We start from the raw sequence: 21598 nt of genomic DNA, 5'->3' as shown, positions 1-21598 counted from the left end.
CCAAATACATTTTTGATATTATTGTTTATTTGACTTTATGTAAAATGTAAAGAATGCATGTATATACTTACGATTTAATTTAAAAACCATAGCATTTCTTTTATTGTATAAACATGAATACAATATTACATTAGATATGATTAATTGACATTGGCATGACTTAACATAAACTGACCAAAGATCTACATTGTTATTCAAAAATTTTTAAATAAAAATGTATATTGACAAACATTTCATGTCATTCACTTCATCACCCTTACACTCGTAGATTCATAAATAATAGATTTAACCAAATGAATAAACATTAATTATAATTCTGTTGATAAGTATCATTTGACAATCAGACCATCACCCTGCTGTTGATCAATACTTTCTAAAATATTTTAAATCAAAAACATAAGAATGCTTAAGAATAGATGCCATTAACAACATAGAGTAGTAAAAAATTTGAATACCATGAATGAAAATGTCTTACAAATAAAGCTATTGTTAAAGTCATACAACAGTAAACAGAAAATTGTATTATAAGGGATTGTTAAATAAATACAAACATACACCATAAGAAAAACATGAAATATGTATCAACAATATTGTAATTCATTGTAAAAGTCCATATTAAGGACTGATCCATAACATCTTAGTAGAGGCGTTGCTGTTTTTGTTAACTCTCCAGGTCATGTGATCAGAGTCTTCTCACCAGGAGACTCAACGAGACATCATTCGGACAAATTCTGCAGAAAGAGAATAATTATCTCAGTACAGTGAAAACATTGTCAGTTATTAACCCTTAAGTTATGTCAAATTGACCCGTTTTAAGAGTTTGATTTGTCTGAAATACCATTTAGGTTATTTTGATCTGCATGAAACTTGATGATATCCTCAATATTGTGGTTATGAACGTATAAAACGAAAGGCGACCAAATTTAACAGTTTCAAAGACCTCTAAAAAAAATTACAAAAAGTAACATTCATAATGTTAGGGTCAAAATTACCCGGTGGTGGAGAATAGATGAAAATTCTTGTTGAAAATCCTGCTGAATACAAATATAGAATGGAAACTATAGCTTACTACACCTTACTATACCTCACTTCACCTTACTACACCTTACTACACCTTACTACACCTTACTACACCTTACTACAACTTACAATACCTTACTACACCTTACTACAACTTACAATACCTTACAATACCTTACTACACCTTACTACACCTTACTACACATCTCCTCAATACACACACACACACACACACACACACACACACACACACACACACACACACACACACTGCACAAACAAACTATGCCTGCCACGGTCAGTGTTTGTTGCAGTACTTCTACCAGGTCATATGAGGTGAAGGATTGTCATGTTAGAGATACACCAATCAACCATAACGTTATGACCACCTGCCTTATTTAGTGTAGGCCCCCCTTTTGGGTCCCTCATCCACATGAATGGCAGGACCCAAGGTCTCCCAGCATAACATTGCCCAAAGCATTGCACTGCCTCCGCCGCCTTTTTCCCATAGTGCATCATGGTGCCATGTGTTCTCCAAGTAAGCAACACACACACCCCCGGCCATCCACGTGATGTAAAAGAAAACATGATTCATCAGACCAGGCCACCTTCTTCCATTACTCTGTGGTCCAGTTCTGATGCTCACATGCCCATTGTAGACGCAGTGGACAAGGGTCAGCAAGGGCACTCTGACTGGTCTGCGGCTACGCAGCCCCATACGCAATAAACGTCGGTGCACTGTGAGTTCTGACACGTTTCTATCAGTACCAGCATTAACTTTTTCAGCAATTTGAGCTACAGTAGCTCGTCTGTTGGATCGGACCACAAGGGCCAGCCTTCGCTCCCCATGAGCATCAATGAGCCTTGGCCGCCCATGACCCTGTCGCTAGTTCACTGCTTTTCCTTCCTTGGACCACTTTTGATAGGTAGTGACCACTGCAAACCGGGAACACCTCACATGGGCTGCAGTTTTGGATATGCTCACAATTTGGCCCTTGTCAAAGTCACTCAGATCCTTACGCTTTCCCATTTATTTATTTCTAACACATCAACTTTGAGGACAGAATGTTCACTTGCTGCCTTATATATCCCTCCCACTGACAGATGTCATGAAAACTTGATTATTAGTGTTATTCACTTCACCTATCAGTGGTCATAATATTATGGCTGATCGGTGTATTTCACTCCCTGAGACCCTTTTTTAATGTCTAACATCACACACACTAAAAGCTAATTTGACCCGCTAACATAATGAGTGGAACCAAAATGTCAACATAACACAAGGGTTAATATCAGACCATGGATTCATGTTTCTAGCAGCGGGTAACACTCATGTTAGTCTTCCCCGTTTTCTACTCTTCCTGTCCCCTTAATCTCTTCCTGTGTGTCCCCAATTGTTTTTCTTCACTCTCCCCAACTGCACCTCCTCCTCACCCTCAAAGTCGACCAGGCCGTCCCCGTTGAGGTCCACATCTTGGAGGATCTCGTCAATCTCCGGGTTGTTGAGCTGCTCCCCCATCAGCTTCTTCATGGCCTCCTTCAGTTCGGCCAGGCTGATCTGACCGTCCCCGTTGGAGTCAAACTGACACAGGGTGGGTGGGGGGTGGGTTGGAGGGGGGGGGGGGGGGGGGTGAGGGGTTTGGGGGGGGGGGGTGGAGATGGAGGTGTCAAGGAAGACGTGGATGATAATATAGATGTAGGGACGGAGCATAAATGGGATGTAGTTGGATAGAAGAGAAGGACATGGAGGAGATAGAAGGAGAGCAAGGGGATGTAGAAAGTTAGATAGGAGTGAAGGAGGAGATCAAAGAAGTGAAGGAAAGCAAGGGGACCAAAATCTCCTCTAATTGCAACATATGCATTGAATACTTAGATCATATTGATTCTAATGATAGTTCACAAAATCGAACACAAATTCTAAACTCTCTTGACATGCAGATCAGTTGTGACGGTCATTTTTAATAAACCAAGTAATGAATAATGCAAGTCCATCCGTACCTCTTTGAAAGCATCTCTGAGTTCCTTCACTCCTATCATGTCTGCCGTCTCCGCCAACATCTTGGGACCCATCAGCTCCACAAAGTCCTCAAAGTCCACTCTGCCGCCACCTAGAGGGGAAATGGAGACAAGACAGAAACAGACACTTGGATCAGTCAATAGTAATCAGTTTGTTTTAATCGGAATGTGTGTGTGTGGGAACATACATGTGGGAGCAGGTGTGTGTGTGTTAGTGTGTGTACAGCATGTACACTTGCAAACGTGTGTGTCTTCATGTGTGTGTGTGTCTCACAGATGTTCTGGCTGAGTTCGATGAGCTCCATCTCAGTGGGCATGTATCCCATGGTCCTCATGCACTCTCCCAGGTCCTTACAGCTGATAAAGCCGTCCCGGTCCTTATCGAACTCCTTAAACGCCTCCTTCAGCTCTGCTCGGGGAGAGGGGTGTGGGGGGGGCGGGGTGAGAAGAGATGATGAGGGGGAGGGATCGGGGGGAGGGATCGGGGGGAGGGATTGGGGGGAGGGATCGGGGGGAGGGGGAAAAAGGGGTGTCCAGGGTCAGAATGGAGTGATGACGGGATTGAGGGGCAGAACGTAAAGAGAAAGGCACAGTGTTCATTCTTAGATGACTTTGACTGCTGACAAAACGTTAGTGTTTTTAGTTGAAGGAAAGTAAAAAAAAAAAAAAAGAAGAAAGCAAAAAATAACGCAGGTATTTTAACTGCACTGTTTGACTCTAAAGTCACGTGAAAACAGGTGATGTTGTTACTGCCTCTGTGCGATATGTTTATCTGTACCTTCAATCTCCTCTGGCCGTAGATCTCTGTCCTGCAGTGTTCCAGATTAGAGAGGGACGGAAAGAGAGACAGAGACAGTAAGATACCTGACACAGACACCCACACAGAGACACGCACAAACACACACACACACACACAAGAACAGACATTCACTGAAGATGCTGTAGAAGCAGAACTGTACAAAGAGTGAATAACCATGCAAAACACATATTTAGCGGAATGCTGCTTTCTTTTATTTTGCTTCATCTGAATGCCGCTGGCTGATCTTAAGTCTCATCTAAATACCGCCGATCTGAATGCTGCCAAATTATCTTTAGCTCCATCTCAATGATGCTGTCTGTCTGAAGCCTTTACGTAAAGGTTTATAACTGATCATTTGCTCTATCTGAGGGCTGCTAACTGACCTTTAGCTCCATCCGAATAATACTGACCGATCTTTAGCGCCATCTGAAGGTTCCTGACTGCACTGCACCGATCAGGCAGTACATTCATATGGACGCCTTTGTAAGGAATAGGATGCCTGTGAGAATGTTACCTGACATGATGATGCACCAGTTGCAGCCCACACAATCACATAGGACACAGCTGTCAGAGCTCAGCCAATCCCATATTGGAGACCCGGGCTTTGTCAGCCAATCACATGGGAGAGCAGGGCTTTTTAAGCCAATCATATGGGAGACAATCGGGCTGTGTTGAGCAGAGGTTACTACAGATAATTGGATCTCAAGCTGTGTAATCCCTTAACAAATCCCTTGTTTGGCTGCGTGGCATGAATTTATGTGTTTTGGTAATGTGGGAGGGATGGAGTATGCAACCTGTGGGACAGACATGAATAAATCCTCTAACCCTTCATCTGATGCATAGCGTTTTAACATGTTAAAATATGGTCATGGCCGTGTCATAACACATTATAACACCGTCATGACAGCACTATTTTATATTAGGGCCCAGACACCAAAATAACAGGAGCGAAACGTACAAAGCCAAAAAAATACAAACCACTACAGCAATTATGAAGAATGCTTATGTTTTATAACACTGACATTGGTGATATTATTGTCAGTTTGACTGTACGCAGTCACGTGTCATGTCATCTGTTTACATTCCCATCCCTCTTCATCAGATTATCTTTATTTGCCGAAACTATTTAACACCTGTTCACCAGTCACGGCAATTCATTTTGGTGTTGTATTTGTGGCTGCGATCTAGGTAGTAATGAAGGTGTTATGATGGTCCTGTGCCAGGAAACAGGTTGAATAGCTTGAAATAGCTAAATCCCCTTTTGATATGGTTACAAAGCATTACGACCATCATTGTCACGTAAGCCAAATATCCCTATCATGTACCTGGACATATGGACATATGTGAAATCCACAGTCACAACGACGGGGTCTAGTCCTGCTGCTGAAATCTGCTCCCACATTCTATATGTTATGACCACGTTATGAGGTGTTATAACACTAAGTAAAGCACAACCGAATCCTCTGTATGAAATTCACAGGGTTAGGTTTCTGCCATCTCCTCACCTCTCCCTCTTAAACATCCCTAGTATCATCAACAGGGAATATCTGGATCACAGCCAGAGTATTTGGTAAAGGTAAAGGGGAACCTTTGGTGTGATGAAAGGTCGCGTACCCAAAACAGTGGTCGAGGTATGGACTATCGCATGGAGCCAGGTACTGTTGATACTAACAAAGAAAGTTGCAGACTCTGCATTTCAGCCCCAAGTGATTTATGAGGTAAAATACAGAGGTTTCGGAAAACCAACGTGCCGTGAGCGGGCTGCACGTTTTGTCTGAGCCAGGCCAGGCGCAGAGTCGCTAACCTCGTTCACACAAACAGCAGTTCTTTGGCTGATTTGGAGATCGGTCGTGCGGTCCAGCTGCAGTGTGTAGTCAAATCTGAAACACGCGGCACTGCGGGCGATGCCAACGGCATAGCGGGCGATGCCAACGGCACAGCGGGGCTTGTGCGCAAACACACACCCACACAAACACACACCCACACAAACACACACTGACAGCCAGGCGCTGGGTGGTGTATGACATGCAGCCAGGGTCGTAGGTCAAAGCAGATTACAGGGCAGGAGTTGCCAGGCAACGCATGGAGATAAGGAGATTTTGGGGTTTTAGTGCGAATGGGGAAAACACGTAAACACACACACACACTAGTCCATTAGTCTTTTAACGTAATATATCCCATGCCCAGTTCATCCGTGTTACCAAAGGTAGGAAGATTAGAGTGCCCTCCTTAATAACAAATGTTTTCACAGCGCCAGGGCAGAGTTCAAATACCAGCTAAATCATTCAGATACTTTATGGATTTGCTTCATCTTGCCAGGAGTGTTGGTTTGCACTTTTGGGACTTTATTGACTCCATCGGTTCCAATGTGAGAGGCAAGCTTGATCAAACCCACCAGAAGTGTTTTAAATTTGAATCGTATTTGAACCCAGGACTGCTCAGTAACCTTCTTTTAATAGCACCAAGCGCGTATGTCCTCAGTCCCCAGGGACCCTTTTATTGGATTATATGTTACAGTAACGTAATGAGTTGGTGTGGCGTAGGATAGTCACAGCACTAATGCAACTCGATGGCGCAGCGAAAACCCTTTCTGATGGAGGACAGCATGAGGTTTAACGCCACTGCTTATTGTACTCCAATATAATCTAAATGCACAACAGATTTTAATTCACAGCCTTTGTTGTGTTGTGCTCTGTTTTTATTTATTTTTGACCCAATTCCGCAATTCCCTGACTGGGAGGTTGTCACAATTATTATTTTAATTTTCTTTAAGCTGTCTTCTGTAACTGCCACTGACATCACAGTCACATCACAAGGAAAATGAATACTAACACACAATAAATATAACATTAGAAAATGAAACTTCTGGATTGGATTAGACAGAGCAGGACAGAGATTGCATTTATTCTAGATTGTATATAAATCACTAAAGCCTAGAGCATCTTTCTCCTCAGCTGTTTATCGGCACTCTGCTCAACAACTTGCTTATTGATTAAAACACACAAACACAATTGTATTATATGCTGACTTTTACCTTTCCCTCATAGCCTTGTGTGTCCAAAGAGAAAGTACAGGAAATGTATGGTAAGACACAAGAGAGCAACTCATTTTGAGTTTAATGTAAGCAGGTTCATATCCTCAACAACTTGAATTACGATCTGGAAATCACATAGTCTGGACATTTCTGAGTAGGTCTCAAACATTAAATCAGCTTTCCTCTCAATTTCCAAGAACAGAGGATTCTGGGATTAAATGATCAGTGTTGCATAAATACTGTTAGGCTTTTGACCGTCCTCGGTTCTTCAAGATGCACTCAAGATATTTTTATAATTTCATGCAACAGTTGTGTACGTGGTTCTCTTGAAACCAAAATGTGTCCCCGTTTGGTGTGCACTACATCACCCATTGTCTACAGGGCTGTCAAAGTTAACGCGTTAATGCATGCAGTTCATAGAAACCACTAAATGCCGTTAATGTTTTGTCGCCATTAACACATTTTTCTTTTTTGAGAACCATCCATGGTTAGTGCTTGACTTGAGCTCAGTCTGTCGCAACTTTACTGGCACGTGACTTGTGTTGGAGTCCAGAGCGCTTCACTTGTACTTTTGTTCAATGTAACAATGTAGTGTAGCTTACACATTAATGTGGTGAAACGTTTAGCGCCTCTCGCCACCTGTTGGTGAATCCCGCCTAACAGCACGATGGTACTCGTACGTTACAACACACAGCCTGTTTGAAGTTGTCGGAAATTGTGATGATTTTGAGAAGACCGGCCGTTGCCCCGCTCTGACCCTGGTCCCAGTCTGGTCCCAAGGTGTTGGCTGTGCACGGATCGACCTGTTGATCTTACTTTTAGCCGGGTAGGTTATGCCTATTTCATGTTCTTGCTAGCCAAACTAAGCATTCATGAATGTAATGTATACAATGAAAAGCACAGGTGGGATTCAGTGTCGGATGACATGGCCATTATTGTACTGGGGGCCTTGATCATGAACACAATGGTAGTTGATGGTAGAAATATGTGATCAAATTTGAGCACATTCAAAAATTGCCATTAATTGCAATTAACTACCATTAACTAATTGCAATTACATATTTAAGTTAATTGCATTAACCTAAACAAACATCTCCAATTGTTATAGCGGAGTCCAAAACCCCACTATCACCTGGCATAATGAGATATTTCTCCTGCTACTGTAAGTGGCTTGCCTGAATGATAAAACCCCTAGCTAAGGGCCCTAAGCAATTAGTATTATCCTAGAGTAGCTGCCATCAGGAAATGACAGTTCTGTTAATCTTTTTGAAGACGGCTGTATCGCAAAACAGCATCCTGTACCTTATTTAGTGAACTACTGTAGGGCCCTGGTCAACAAGGTGCACTGTAGAATAGGGTGCTGTTGACGCTCAGACTTTAGGATCTCCTCTCTGCCAGCAGAATGGAGTAGCAGCACTCGTGCCAATGCCAGCTTGCCTCTGAAGGTTCTCTTCAGTTCCTGGATGAGAGACCTGATGCTGCTGGAATTAGTGTTTGACCGCCTGTAGGTGGCGCTCTTCCGTTTGATCTAAGGGGTCAAATCCCAATGCCCCGGGGCAGTGACGGGGATATTGCCCTGTGTAGGGTGCCGTCTCTTGGATCAGATGTTAAATAGAATCTCGGTAATCACTGAAGATACCATGGCATCTATCCTAAGAGTAGGGATGTGAACCCCAAAGTCTTAGCCAACATTTTCAGTCTCACCCTAATTACCATCGTGACGACCTGATCAGTTCATTACTTTAATGTAAGTTGCTCTGGATAAGATCATAAGCTAAATGACAAAAATAAATAAAAAACTCAAAGCTGTAATGAGATGTTATACCAGACGCTGCTCCCTTTTTGAGGATAATTAATTATAAAGTAAATGATGATCATGAGAAAGAGTCCTTAAAGTATCTACTCAGGTAAAAAATAAATAAAAGGGTTTCACTAAAAGCTGTGAAAGTGGCATCAATGGGTTGGGAACACTCACAAGGATGGATGCTCATTGGTGGAGATGATGCAGTTTCCTCCAATCACGCCACTCGGAATGTCAGGGTGGTGATGATGTCACGGGGGAGATGCGGACGCTCCGGTTGAATGGTGTCAGAGCTCTGGACAGGGTGACGTTTGTTAAAGTGTTCCTGATACTAACGACACCATGGATATGAAGCACAGTCCGCCGAAGGATTTGGTCGGGCAAAATGTCCGAAATAGACCCTGTACGGTTGGCCTGCAGTGAGGCCTAACTTTGTGTGTGTGTTTGCATGAATTCAATTGTACGAATGTGTGCATGTGTGTATCGGCGCGTGTTCAGGCTAGCCGGTGCGGGTATCGGCATGTAGCGTTACGTACGAGCTGGCTCTGAACGAATCCTTCCCTGAGGAAGATGCAGGCTGGGCCTACGATGTTCTGCAGCACGGTGCAGTTTTGGACCAGGGCACATAGAGGCTTCTTCTTAAACGTCCCTCTCCTGCCATCCCTCTCCTCGCTCTCTTCATCCTCCTCCTCTTCCTCCAGGACCCCCATGCCCCCCAGCATCGACGCCGTCGCAGCCAATGGAGTCCCCTTCGAGGACGACACACCCTTTATGAGGGGAACCAATCAGATCGATTAACCGACCTCATGCCAACCAACCAGATTGGTCGGAAAAGTCCCTGTTCATCAAATCGAACTGTCAGGCAATAGAAATAGTCCTGGAGCTCTCTGCCTTATTTTATCTGTTATTTTTCCAGGCTTATGTATATTTATATCATCATCATCTTTACCATGTGACACAGGTGACAGTGTTGTCATTGTTACTTTACCTAGGTGTCAGTCCAACATCTATTTTTACATTTACATTTGGCCAAGCTGCCAGCTAAACAATTAGATATCCATGTGAAATCAACACAAACATGTATCTATGCCATTTGATTTAGATTTACATGAAAATTGAAAAAGTTCCCTTTCATGAATTGTCATGTTTTTCCAATCCACATTGATTCAACGTCTTCACATTGAAATGTTTTAAATTACATGTAAACGATGCTGATTCAACCAGGTTGTTCCCAGCAGGCACAGTTTTAAAAACATAATTTCGGGAATCAGCTAAAAGCGTTTTTTGACCGTTACGAAATCCCCAAATGTTCTAAACGTCAAGGAATAGAAAGAAAGGAGCATTCCTTACCTTCCTCATTTTGCTCCTCTTATTCCCCATCACCTTGTCTCTACAGGAGTTCTCCCCTCCTCCTCCTCCCCTTCTTCCCCAACTTTCCCTCTGTCCTTCCCTCCCCCTTTTTCTCCCCTCTTTCTCCCCCTGTCCTGTACCCCGTCCCTCCCCTTTCCGCCCTCCGTTGAGCGGTTGCATAAACTCTACGCCTCAAATGTCCCGGTCCAAACCCACCGTTCTAATGTATCCCAGAAGGCCCTTCTCTTAGCGAGGACCAGTAGTGTTCTACTGACGGCGATGATAATAATTATAGTCCAGCCACTGACGTCCTCTGAAACACTGAATCCAAGATCCGATTGATCTATTGACAGAAGGTTGCCATGCGGTCGCCATGTGTCCCTGCCCAAAGCCCCCTGGGGTCTTGGTTTTTCCCCCTCTCTCTCTCTCTCTCTCTCACTCTGCTTTACTCCGCAAATGACCAGTCTGACAGAATTGGAAGAAAGAGCGAGAGGGTAGGAGAAGCTATGCGAGCGAGAGAGAGTTAGGAAAAGCGAGCGGGTGGACGAGGGGGATGGGTACAGTTATAGGGGGAAACTGGAGGCCATTTTAATCCTCAACATTTCAGATTAATGGTATAAAGACTGGTGGAAAACGAGGGATGGAGAGGATTGAGAGAGTGAGAGAGGGATTGACCAGAGGAGGAGGGGCAAGAGGAGAAGGTGGAGAGGGGCGGGCCGTGAAAGGGGACAGGGAGGGATGGAGAGGAGGAGGGGGAAGTATGAGGAGGGGAGGATTGGGGCAGGCCTTTAGAGAAAGAAATTCTAGGACAGAGGAGGAGCAGGAGGTGGAATAGGAGGGACATGAGGGGGCGGCATAGAGAGGAGGTGGAGGAGAGATACAGAGGAAGAGGAGTAAGATAAGGAGTGTGAAGGGAGAAGGAGGTGTGAGGGGTAAGACAGGGCAGGAAAGTAAAGATGGAAGTGTTGAGAAACATCAGATGATGTCCATAACCCCGGACTGCTGAACGACGCGACAACAACCGTGCTCAAGCTGTTGCTACAGACTCTGTGGCTAGGCTTAAGTTTTGTTGATTTCACTTTGAAATCAAGTCAGTTAGGTGACTCTTCAACCAGATGTAAGTCAAAAATAGACGTTCAACTGACAACGTGGTAAAGCAACAATGACATAAACAAAGTAAAATGTGGCTCATGCTAAACATGAGGATGATATAGGATGTTAACACTGTTATCAACAGAATGCTATCTTAACCAATCGGCAGTTGGGCTGAACTAGACGGCTGGGGTGGCTTGCTGTGCTTTGAAATTTGGAGTGTAACGTGACATTGGTCCACTCGGAGACGTGAGGGTCCACTCGGAGACGTGAGGGTCCACTCGGAGACGTGAGGGTCCACTCGGAGATGTGAGGGTCCACTCGGAGACGTGAGGGTCCACTCGGAGATGTGAGGGTCCACTCGGAGATGTTCTGCTGATTATCCATTGTGAAGTCCTCAGCTGTATCACAGAAATGTTGGGTGTCCTTGAGGGAGACCGGTTTCACATCTCACTGGTTGAGACAGCTTTATGATACCAGCCCCTTTCATCTCACTGGTTGAGACAGCTTTATGATACCAGCCCCTTTCATCTCACTGGTTGAGACAGCTTTATGATACCAGCCCCTTTCATCTCACTGGTTGAGACAGCTTTATGATACCAGCCCCTTTCATCTCACTGGTTGAGACAGCTTTATGGTACCCACCCCTTTCCGTCCTTTTATGTCACCTGACTCAGGTAAATTAGTAAATGTCCGGTGGAGACCATTCTGAACATAACTGTTTTCAACTGTTGAGGTAATCCTCAACTCACCTTTCATGTGCAACTGGGCACAGTTTGTGTCAGAAATTACATGAACCCGAGACGACAGCTGTCCAAGCGTAAGGAAAAGAAAATGGTCCATAATGAAAACTCGGCTTCGAGTTCAGACAACTCAAAGTCAAATGTCCAAACATTTTAGGTGTTGGAATCACCACGAATCCCAAAACCATAAGCTGGGTATTACGGACACAGTGCCCTGCCAACTCAGATGACATGGAGGATTGGTGGGAAGAACTGAATAGGAGACAGAGGATATCTGCTGTGTGAGGAATGGATGAAGAATGTAAAATGACTATTTGTACTACGATCATGTATTCCTTTTTTATCAAATGAGCCGCAACATTGATGCTTTTTTTGCTCCAGGTTTTTATTTCGTAAATGCAGCTTGGCTGAGTGTGTGTGTGTGTGTGTGTGTATTTGTACAATATGTTTGTGTATGTGTACAGTATGTTTGTGTCTGTAAGTGCGTGTGTGTGTCTCTTTGTATGTATGTGTACGGTGTGTTCATGTAAGTGTGTGTGTGTGTGTTTGTGTTTGCGTGTATAATAGAGATCAGCTGTTTGTATCCAGGCCACTGCAGCCTGGCAGAGCATCACAGCATGAATCTGTCAGATTGGATGGCACATCATACACACTCCTGTCTCTACTGCTGCCTCTCTCTCTCTCTTTAACAGTCTCCTTACTTCCCTCATTCCCTCTTTCATTCTGGGTCTCACACTCTCTCTCTCTCTCATCCTTCCACCCACTTCATACCGCAGCAGTCAACTGTAATGGGTTTAGATGAATCTGCACGAAAGGCTGCCGTTTTCAAACTACACCACTAGAGGGCAGCACACAAATCTCTCTCCTGAGACACTGCCAGTATCCAGAGTAACACTGGGTCAGGAGTGATTCTAGAGGATCGCCACTAGGTGGCAGTTCAGCACAATCAGTGTGTCAACAACCAACAACTGGAAGCCAGTCCATTAAAACTCAATTCAGCCTGAAATCACAGACTTTCTTGAGTACTATTCGAAAACCTCTGAACTACTGGGTGAAACTCCTCATAGGTATCCGTTTTCAGAGTTAGAAGTGTGTGGGGAAGGAAGGAATACTGTAAATAATGAATGTGCATAAACATCACCACATTGGATTTGAATGAATCCCAGCCTTACGCTCTGGTTGTGAAACTTTGAAACTGACCATTCACACAGCATTTGAACACAGAGTGACTTATCATACTGTGTCTGAAGTTGTACACAGTGTTAAGGAATACATCTTCTACTTTTTTTACAAAGAGAATGGGGAGAAACTACTCACTGCAAAAAACAATCAATCAACGACCAGAGAGATACCCAGAGGAAACCTCAGATGGGATGACCTGTTTTTAGCCTGGGTTAGATCACAACACTGTAGAGAACATTCGCACTGCACCTGTTACTGTAACGTGTGTGTGTGTTGGTATGAATGTGTGTCTTCAATATAATTTGATGTAACATCTTGTCATTAGCTCTCTACTCCAGCGTTTCTCAAATCCACGTCCGTGAAACGCTGGTGGTCTCCCAAGGAACGCCTGCCGGTGTGTAGAATATCCATCATCAAGGTCCAGTTGATTCTATTGATGTTTGGCCCATAAAAGCTTCATGACTAATCACCAGTGTTAAGCAGTTGGCACTTACAAAGTGTTTCCTATTCCACTCTTATAAATGAGGCTCTGAAACGGTTTTGGGCTTATTAACTATTATTACAAAACTGGTTGACAGGCTCTGGGCTACTCCTAATGACTAACGCGTCCACTCACTCGTGACGGAAGCCATTTGGTGTTACCTTCCATTCAGCGGACGATGAAATCAAATCATCCTTGGATGTGGATGTAAACACTATTACATCATCACCCTCCGTCAGCCTGTGTGCCTCAGAACGAGCCGGAAAATCGAATGCTGTCTTTAAGAACAATTGTGTGACATACCTACGTTAAACATTGTTACCTAGCAAAAAGAAAATGTTATCGCTCTATTCTCTCTCCCCCCTTTTCTCCCTCCTTTCCACTCTCCCTCCTCTCTCTTCTTCCTTCCTCTCCCTCTTCCTTCCTCTCCTTCTTCCTCCCTCTCCTAGTTTCCTACCTCATGTATACACCCTCGGTTCCCATCCAACTGTAGTGACCAAAGGATTTCCAACATACATGTGGACCTATTTGTCCAGGATATATTTAAGGCACGTAGCCTGGTCCATCTCCCCTCTCTCTCTGTTTCACTGTATCTGGCCAGATGGATGGAGGGATATCTGTCCCTTTCATCTTCTCCGTTGTCCCCTCTCTCTTTTCCTAGTTTTCTCCCTCTTGTCTCTCTGCAGTCTCGCATATTTCCATAATTCCCTGTGCACGTGGGCAGCGTGCGTGTGGTTTCCCTCGGCAGGAGATTTGGGGTTGTGCTGCGTGCTCCGGAATGTTGGGAATGGATTATGTCCAAAATGGCGGAAAGAGCTGGAGATGGAGGGAGAGAGAGAGAGGTAGAGGAACAGACAGATGGAGGGAGAGAGAAAGAGGGAGAAGATCAGATGGAGGGAGAGAGAGAGAGAAAGAGGTAAAGAGAGGTAGAAGAACAGACAGATGGAGGGAGGGAGAGGGAGATGGATAAAGGGAGGGAGGGATGGGTGAGTTCACACAATCAATTCTATTGTCCACATCAGCTGTCTGTGGTGACCCACAACGTCAGATTATCAGCCCGGGTTTAAGGGTGATCCCTGTCGGTGCTGTCTGACTGCTTGTCTGTCTGCCTGTCTGCCTGCCTGTACCCGGGCTGTCTGCCTGCCCGTGTCTGTGCTGTCTGTCTGTGCTATCTATCTGCGCCGTCCTGTCTGTCTGTGATGTGTGGTCAGCACACAGAATCAGACACCCAGTGTCTTTCTTTCTGTCCATTTCAGATGATAGTAAATTGAATTGCTGTAAAGGCTTAATTTCACTGTAATTTCTCATGGTTTACAGACAACCTGGGATTCCCACATATAGCCTAAAATTCCACATCAAATTCCTAATTGGCACGTGGTATCTCCGTCTTCCAAAAGTGCTGTATGTTAACATGTTTGCCTGGTTTCAGCTGTAGTAGGTAGAAGATCACATTGACATGATACTGGATTCTCTTCCTCTGAGTCGTTTAATCTCACCGCCATAATCCCCCATCCCTCCACCTCTATATCTTTCACAATCAATCCCTCCTCCATTTCTCATCACCAATCTCCTCAGCCCAGTCTTTCTTTTCCCCTCTTTCCTTTTGACAGATGAGTCGCCGCGTGGAAGACAGAAACATCCCTATTTCTGAAATCCAGAGTGAACATGGTTTTTAAAATATGTCACTGACCTACAGTAAATGGCTCCCCAATCCCTACTTCCTGCCCCTTTTTTTTCTTACTAGAGCCTTATAGTGATACATGAAGCATTCAGCCCTCAACAAAACGCTAACCTATAACCATGACTGTACCAACACAAAACAGTCCTGGTTTACATTGAGACTACATTGCTGGCATTCTATGAATAACAAATGTCCATCTGTATCCTGTTGCTGGAAGCAAAAGCGTCTCCACGTTCTCTCTCTTGTCTCTTGTCTTTATCTCTCTTTTTTCCTCTCGGTCTCCCCGACACTCAAATTAAATTCCATAATTTTCAGCTACAGTTGCATCATGTTCCTTTCTATCGATCCCAATTCTAAGCAGGACCTCAACAGAGCTGAGCAGCTTAATTCAGCCTTTATTTTAAGATGGACCACCTGGTTTGAAGTCGGGGAAGGATATGCATTTCATTCATAATGATGCATGGCTCTTTTGAATCAAAGTTCTACTTAGATTCCTGATGGTTAATGAAATGACCAATCCGTAAATGTACCAATAAACTGGTGAATCAAACAAAGAAAAATGTGACAATAGCTCAGTTGTTGCCGAGAAATTTCCTTGGACCACAATACCAATCTGTCCGGACAGGGCATTGACCTCCGAGGCTTAAAGTGGTTCCTTTGACGGTTACATTTTTGTGGTTCAAAGGTCATAGATTGTATCTTCCACCAACGCATTACATCTGCTGTCTTCCAGAATGCACCGGGTGATAACATGGAGATCTGAATACAGCGACTGAAACACAAGAACCCTGCACGGCAGGCAATAAGCCGCGTGCTTTCCGTGCTTCTGAACGCTACACTTTGCGGCTTTCCCTGCTTTCTCTAAACCTATAAACAGTGATTACGCATAATGACCACAAGCCGTTTTGTGCCGTCAACCCAGATGACACAATCAGAGTTTTTTTTTTTATTGTGACAGATTCCTCCCAAACTGGCAGTTGGGTGCAGAGACGTTAGAATAGGTCTTAGCGAAGCTGCAGTGCAACTTTGAGTTGATTACTTTTGACTGACTCATTATGCCCAGAGAACAAGGGGTCACTGAGCTTGACTTTCACTCTTCATCTCCTTTTTCCTTTCTGGTTCTCGTTCGCTCTCTATTTTCATTCTTTAGCTTTCTCTCTCCCTCTTTTGTGTTCATGAGATACTGTACGACCAGTAAAAAGCCTCAGTCAAATCTATGAGTGAGCTTCTCTTAAATTCATTTTAATACTGTTATTAAATGACAGTATTAATAACACCCCACAATACCACCACATGAAGGCATGCACCATTCTGGCCTTTTAGTGGTTTAAGCCAAAAGTTAGGATACCCACAGAAGAAGACCCACAAGCAAATAATATTACATGAAATCCCTCAAGGCAGAGGGCCCCCTGGTACGGTTTTCTAAAGGTTGTGAAGGTTTACTACCACAGTTAAAACGGTCTCCATTGGTGAATGGTCCCACAGTAAAAACGGTCCCCATTGGTGAATGGTCCCACAGTTAAAACATTCCCCACTGGGGAATGGTCCCACAGTTAAAACGGTCCACACTGGGGAATGGTCCCACATTTAAAACGGTCTCCATTGGTGAATGGTTCCACAGTAAAAATGGTCCCCACTAGTGAATGGTCCCGCATTAAAAAACGGTCCTCACTGGTGAATGGTCCAACAGTAAAAACCGTCCCCACTAGTGAATGGTCCCACTGTAAAAACAGTTCCTCTGATCAAACTGCCTGGTCTCCAGCTCCACCCACCCCACTGCACCTCCACCAGTGTCCTACCTGTCCGAAGACGGAGGCGACGATGGGTTTGAGCCTCCTCCTTTCTGGGGTCTTGAGCACCCAGGTCTCCTCCGGTGGTTCTGTGGGAGAACACAGGCTGTAGGTCTTGGTCTTCTTAGAGGGTCTCTTTAAGCTGGAGGAGCTCCATCTCCTTAGCTTCTCTATCTTCTTCTTGATGGAGCCCTGGAGACAGAAACAGGGATAGTTGGAGTGAGGAACTCAAGCAAGTCACAACAGAACGCCTGCTTGATGGAGCCCTGGAGATGGAAACAGAGATACCTAGACAGAATGAGGAACTCAAGCATGTCACTACAGAATGTCTATTATGTCTATACAACCAGTGAAATGTTGGAACTTGGAGAAAAACGATGTGAACTTGGTCAGCGGTTATTTTCTTTTGTACAGAGGACTGCTTTAAATCCAACATACAGCTCTTTTAGCATGGAGAGTTTATCGTTCGATCCAAGGCTGGACCACATTTATTGCTCAAAGTCAAGGATCTGTCATCGGAAACTGTCTCCCACTGAATGTTCACAAATTCAAACCTTTCCACAAGACGTTTCAGATTTGATATGTGAGCTTCCGTGGAGGTCATGGATCGATAGCACAGTCCAAAGCAACGCTCCACAATGCATCCTCCAGCTAACAGCGAAGAATTCAGAAACGTAGACAGCTGCTACACGTAGTGGTTGTCAATAATAACGTTATTGTCAACATGTTATTGATCAAGGCATAAAAGTGTGAAATGTCTCCATCAAAGTCTTGGCTAGGGATCGGTAGTTTAGCACAACAGTAGAAACCAGCACAACACTAAGTGTACGGTAAGCTGAAAAAAATAAGTTCTGAAGTCTCACTACTTCGACATCTTCGACAAGATAAAAAGGAAATACAACCTGCATGTTTCTACCAGTCAAAACAAAAGTGTGCTTTCATTTACAGCGCACGGGAGGATGCAAGCAAACTCCCTTCATGGCTTCCCCTATTTCTCATTTCTCTATTTTCATTTACATTTCTCTTTGAGGCGCCATGTTAGACCAATATTAGCACTGCCGACAACAACTGGAATACTTCAAATGGGGGGCAACCAGAGCTTGTTGAATTCTAATTGTCACAACCTCCACAATGCAGGTAAAGCCATTCAGATGTATTCACACTGATCTATTAGCCCTCAAACTCAATGATGGACCTCAAGGTTTTTTCCCTCCAACCCTCCAATCAGGGAATTACTTAGACCTGGGCCACAAGGTGGGTGGGACTAATGATGAGGTAGAACAGAAAACCAGCCGACTCCAGACCTTGTAGGGTAAGAATTTAACCATCCCTGGTTGTATGCTGAAGCCTGTGCTAAAAAGCCCTGCAGACCCAGCCCAGAGGGAGCGCAGCCCAGAGGGAGCACAGCCCAGAGGGAGCACAGCCCAGATGGAGCACAGCTCAGGGGGGAAAAAATGTAAATGTCCGGACTCTTATTAAAGCTCTGCTTTCAGGTCTCCGGTGTCATTCCCAACCAGTCCCTTTTATCAATCCGGAATGTTTAGAGTCCTGGTTCTCAAACTCTCCTCCAGGTGGCGCAGTCAGTAGTTACGATAATTACATTACCTGACCTCCACCAGGTCACAGATCCTGTTCCGTTTACTGATCTTTGACAGACAGAATAACTTTTGTTTTCCGGGGCTTTAGTACACCCTGGGAAGTAGGGAAATGGGGAAGTAGGACAATACACATGTTGGCGCTTCAGTCTATCCTATTAGCAGATGTTTTGGATGTGACTGTTCTCACAAAGATGTCAAAGCCTGTCAGGCCCATTAGCAAACTGTCCATGACCCAATACCAGCAGTTAAACAGTACCAGTGGATATACTGGGGAAAAAACAACAGAGAGATGGAGACATTCATGATACCGTGCATGTTCCCGATACAGGAATACCCAACATCAGAGAGATGGAGACATTCATGATACTGTGCATGTTCCCGATACAGGAATACCCAACAACAGAGAGATGGAGACATTCACGATACCGTGCATGTTCCCGATACAGGAATACCCAACAACAGAGAAATGGAGACATTCATGATACTGTGCATGTTCCCGATACAGGAATACCCAACAACAGAGTCATAATTCATTATTAAAAGTCTGGGAAACAGAAAGGCCTATAGTTATACAATTAGGTATTACAGTACTTCGCTGCAATTACTACTGTTCTAATTAACTTCTGCTGTAGTATTGTAGTAATGTACTATTACTACAAGTTTACTGCATTACAACAGTCTTCTCTGACAACTACAGTGTGAATACTCCCCTTGTACTACTAATATACAACTATTATTAATAATATTCTACTATACCTTCTACCACCACTACTAATACTGTATCATTTCATCTAGTACTCTTCTACTGTACTGAACTGTACTGCTACTAGTGTATTACTAGTACTTTAACTGATGTTCTGCCATCCTACTGTATCACCATTTTACTACTACTACTCTGCTATTCTATTGTACTGCTACTGAATAACTACACCAACGACTAATGTCCTCTGAGACTAGCGTACTACTCTGCTGGATATTGGACTTGCATGCATGAATATGAGTTAGTCAATAGAAAAAGGACAGTGATTGTTTTTGGATTCAACACGCGAATACAGAATAAATGAATAACCAGGATTATGAAAAGTATTAGGGAAATATTCCATGACAACAAGTGACTCTAACAGATTCAACTTGTCAATGTAGACATCAGTATGTCATCTGACACCAAGTAGGTAGACTGGAAATGATCAATATGACAGGGCTGAAAGTTGCAAGAGAAATAACATTGTTAGAAGGAAGAAATACACACACACACACACACACAAACACAGAGGCACACACATACAGACACACACACACACACCAACACACACATGCGTACCCTTTTCTCTAATTTGCCTTCTGGGATGTCATCTGGGCCAAACATGTTTCCAGCTTCACTCATTCTCCCGACCGAAGGATCACAGTTTGTCTATCACTGTCTATCGCTCATTTACGCCCTGTCTGCCTCCTTCTGTCGCTCTTCCTTGTTTTTATATTCACTCACTCGTTCTGTCACTTCTGCCTTGTTCGTTCACTCCTTGTTTGTCTCCCACTCTGGATATCCTTCTGCCTCGCTTGGCAGTCTCTGGGTTGTTTTATTCACTCACTCTATAACCTTCCCTGGTCATCTGCCACTGTTGATCCCTGCCATCTCTCATCTACCGCTCCCTCATTTATCTCTCTCTCTCTCTCTCTTATTTTCCTCTTATTTTCTACCCATCTGCCTCTCCATCACTCATACACTCCGCCACTCTCGCTGAAAACGCTCCCGTCTCTGTCTCTCTCTCTCTCTCTCTCTGTCACTCACACTAAGTCTCTGCCCTCTCTCTCTCTGCCTCCCTTTCTCTCTCTCTCTCTCTCTCTCTGCATTTCTCCCTCTATCACACAACGCGGCTCAGCGGAATGTCATATTTTTAATCAATAGAATGAATCCCCGAACTTTGTCGATGTTTGTCTTAATTCAACGTCTCCTTTCCTCCTCTTTGTCTTTCCTCCTCTTCGTGGTCCCCCTAATCTGATATTAGGGGGAGAACGCGCGCTTTCTCTCAACTCTCACATTTACTTTCGGTTCTGTAAGCAGACACTTCCTTCTAGAGAGACTTAAAGGAAAAAGTTGCCCCAGAATCAACTTTGTTGCCACCCCACAGCCCCCACAACCCCCACACCCCCCACCTAACTTGGGTCCACACACTTTAAGGTAAAGTTTAGGGTAAAACTGGGATTAGTGTTCAAATTGCTTAGCATTAGACGTCGGCTTTATAGTTAGTTACAGGTAGGCAGTACAGAAAATATTGTCTTTCTGGTCATCTTCCTTTTCCCATCAAAGATAGAAAAACGAATGTGTGTGCGTGTAAGTGCATACATTCGTGTGTGTCCTTCTCTGTGCGCATCTGTGTGTGTGTATGTGTGTGTTTAAGATCTTAGCAGTATTCCTGACGCACAACTCAGCTTTAATACCACATGTGCATCTGTCCGTCTGTATGTAAAACCCCTCTGCATTAACCTCTTTTCAAAAGCATTCCACCGCTTCTCTCTCTGTCTACCCACTGTGTCTCTCTTTCCAATCTCTCTCTCCCCACTCTCAATTATTGCTCCCAATCTCTGTGCGGGTATCAAGAAATGTTAGGAGGTTGTGGCCAGCTAGGCGTCTTTAGGACGTTTCGCAGTTTGTTGACCCTCACTCCCGTATTTTAAACCTCTCCCTCTGGACTCAAAGTATTGAACTGCGACAGGGAAACGGGCCCCTGGTTTAGACAAAGAGAGGGCAGGTCATCGGGGCTAACGTCTGACATTAACTTCACATTGCCAGGAAACGGGAAAACTTTGAAAGCGTTTTACGCTCGAGGAGGGGAGGATTGGTTTATAGAGGTATCTCGTATTGCTGGAGTTCCCGAGCAGAGTTGAATGCCGCCCACAGCGTCCGTGACTAGAATGGAGAAGGAAGAGACCATTGGGACATTGTTGGGACAGAGGGAAGACATTTCTCTCTGTTTTGGGAGAGGAAAATGTGACATGAGCCTCAATCACAA

At 44.2% G+C, this 21598-nt stretch overlaps 1 protein-coding gene across 2 annotated transcripts; it reads right to left on the bottom strand.

Moving 5' to 3' along the window:
* Nucleotides 1–73: 73 nt before the first annotated feature.
* On the bottom strand, nucleotides 74–20378 carry cabp2a (calcium binding protein 2a). 2 transcript variants are annotated; one of them, XM_034291080.1, is made up of 7 exons: nucleotides 19909–20378; nucleotides 16999–17181; nucleotides 3815–3845; nucleotides 3311–3445; nucleotides 3019–3128; nucleotides 2455–2602; nucleotides 74–731 (listed from the first exon to the last, which is right to left on the bottom strand). In XM_034291080.1, exons 1-7 carry the CDS (start codon nucleotides 19969–19971, stop codon nucleotides 706–708), a joined length of 696 nt encoding a protein of 231 aa, XP_034146971.1. In that variant the 5' UTR covers nucleotides 19972–20378; the 3' UTR covers nucleotides 74–705. The 2 variants fall into 2 exon arrangements, with proteins under 2 accessions (XP_034146971.1, XP_034146970.1); XM_034291079.1 differs by lacking the exons at nucleotides 16999–17181; nucleotides 19909–20378 and adding exons at nucleotides 9207–9437; nucleotides 10021–10094.
* Nucleotides 20379–21598: the final 1220 nt, after the last annotated feature.

This window comes from Esox lucius, chromosome 25 (genome assembly GCF_011004845.1).
Source record: "Esox lucius isolate fEsoLuc1 chromosome 25, fEsoLuc1.pri, whole genome shotgun sequence".
Taxonomy (NCBI): domain Eukaryota; kingdom Metazoa; phylum Chordata; class Actinopteri; order Esociformes; family Esocidae; genus Esox; species Esox lucius.
Note: the sequence above shows the minus strand (reverse complement) of the source record. Positions and strands in the feature narration are given on the sequence as shown.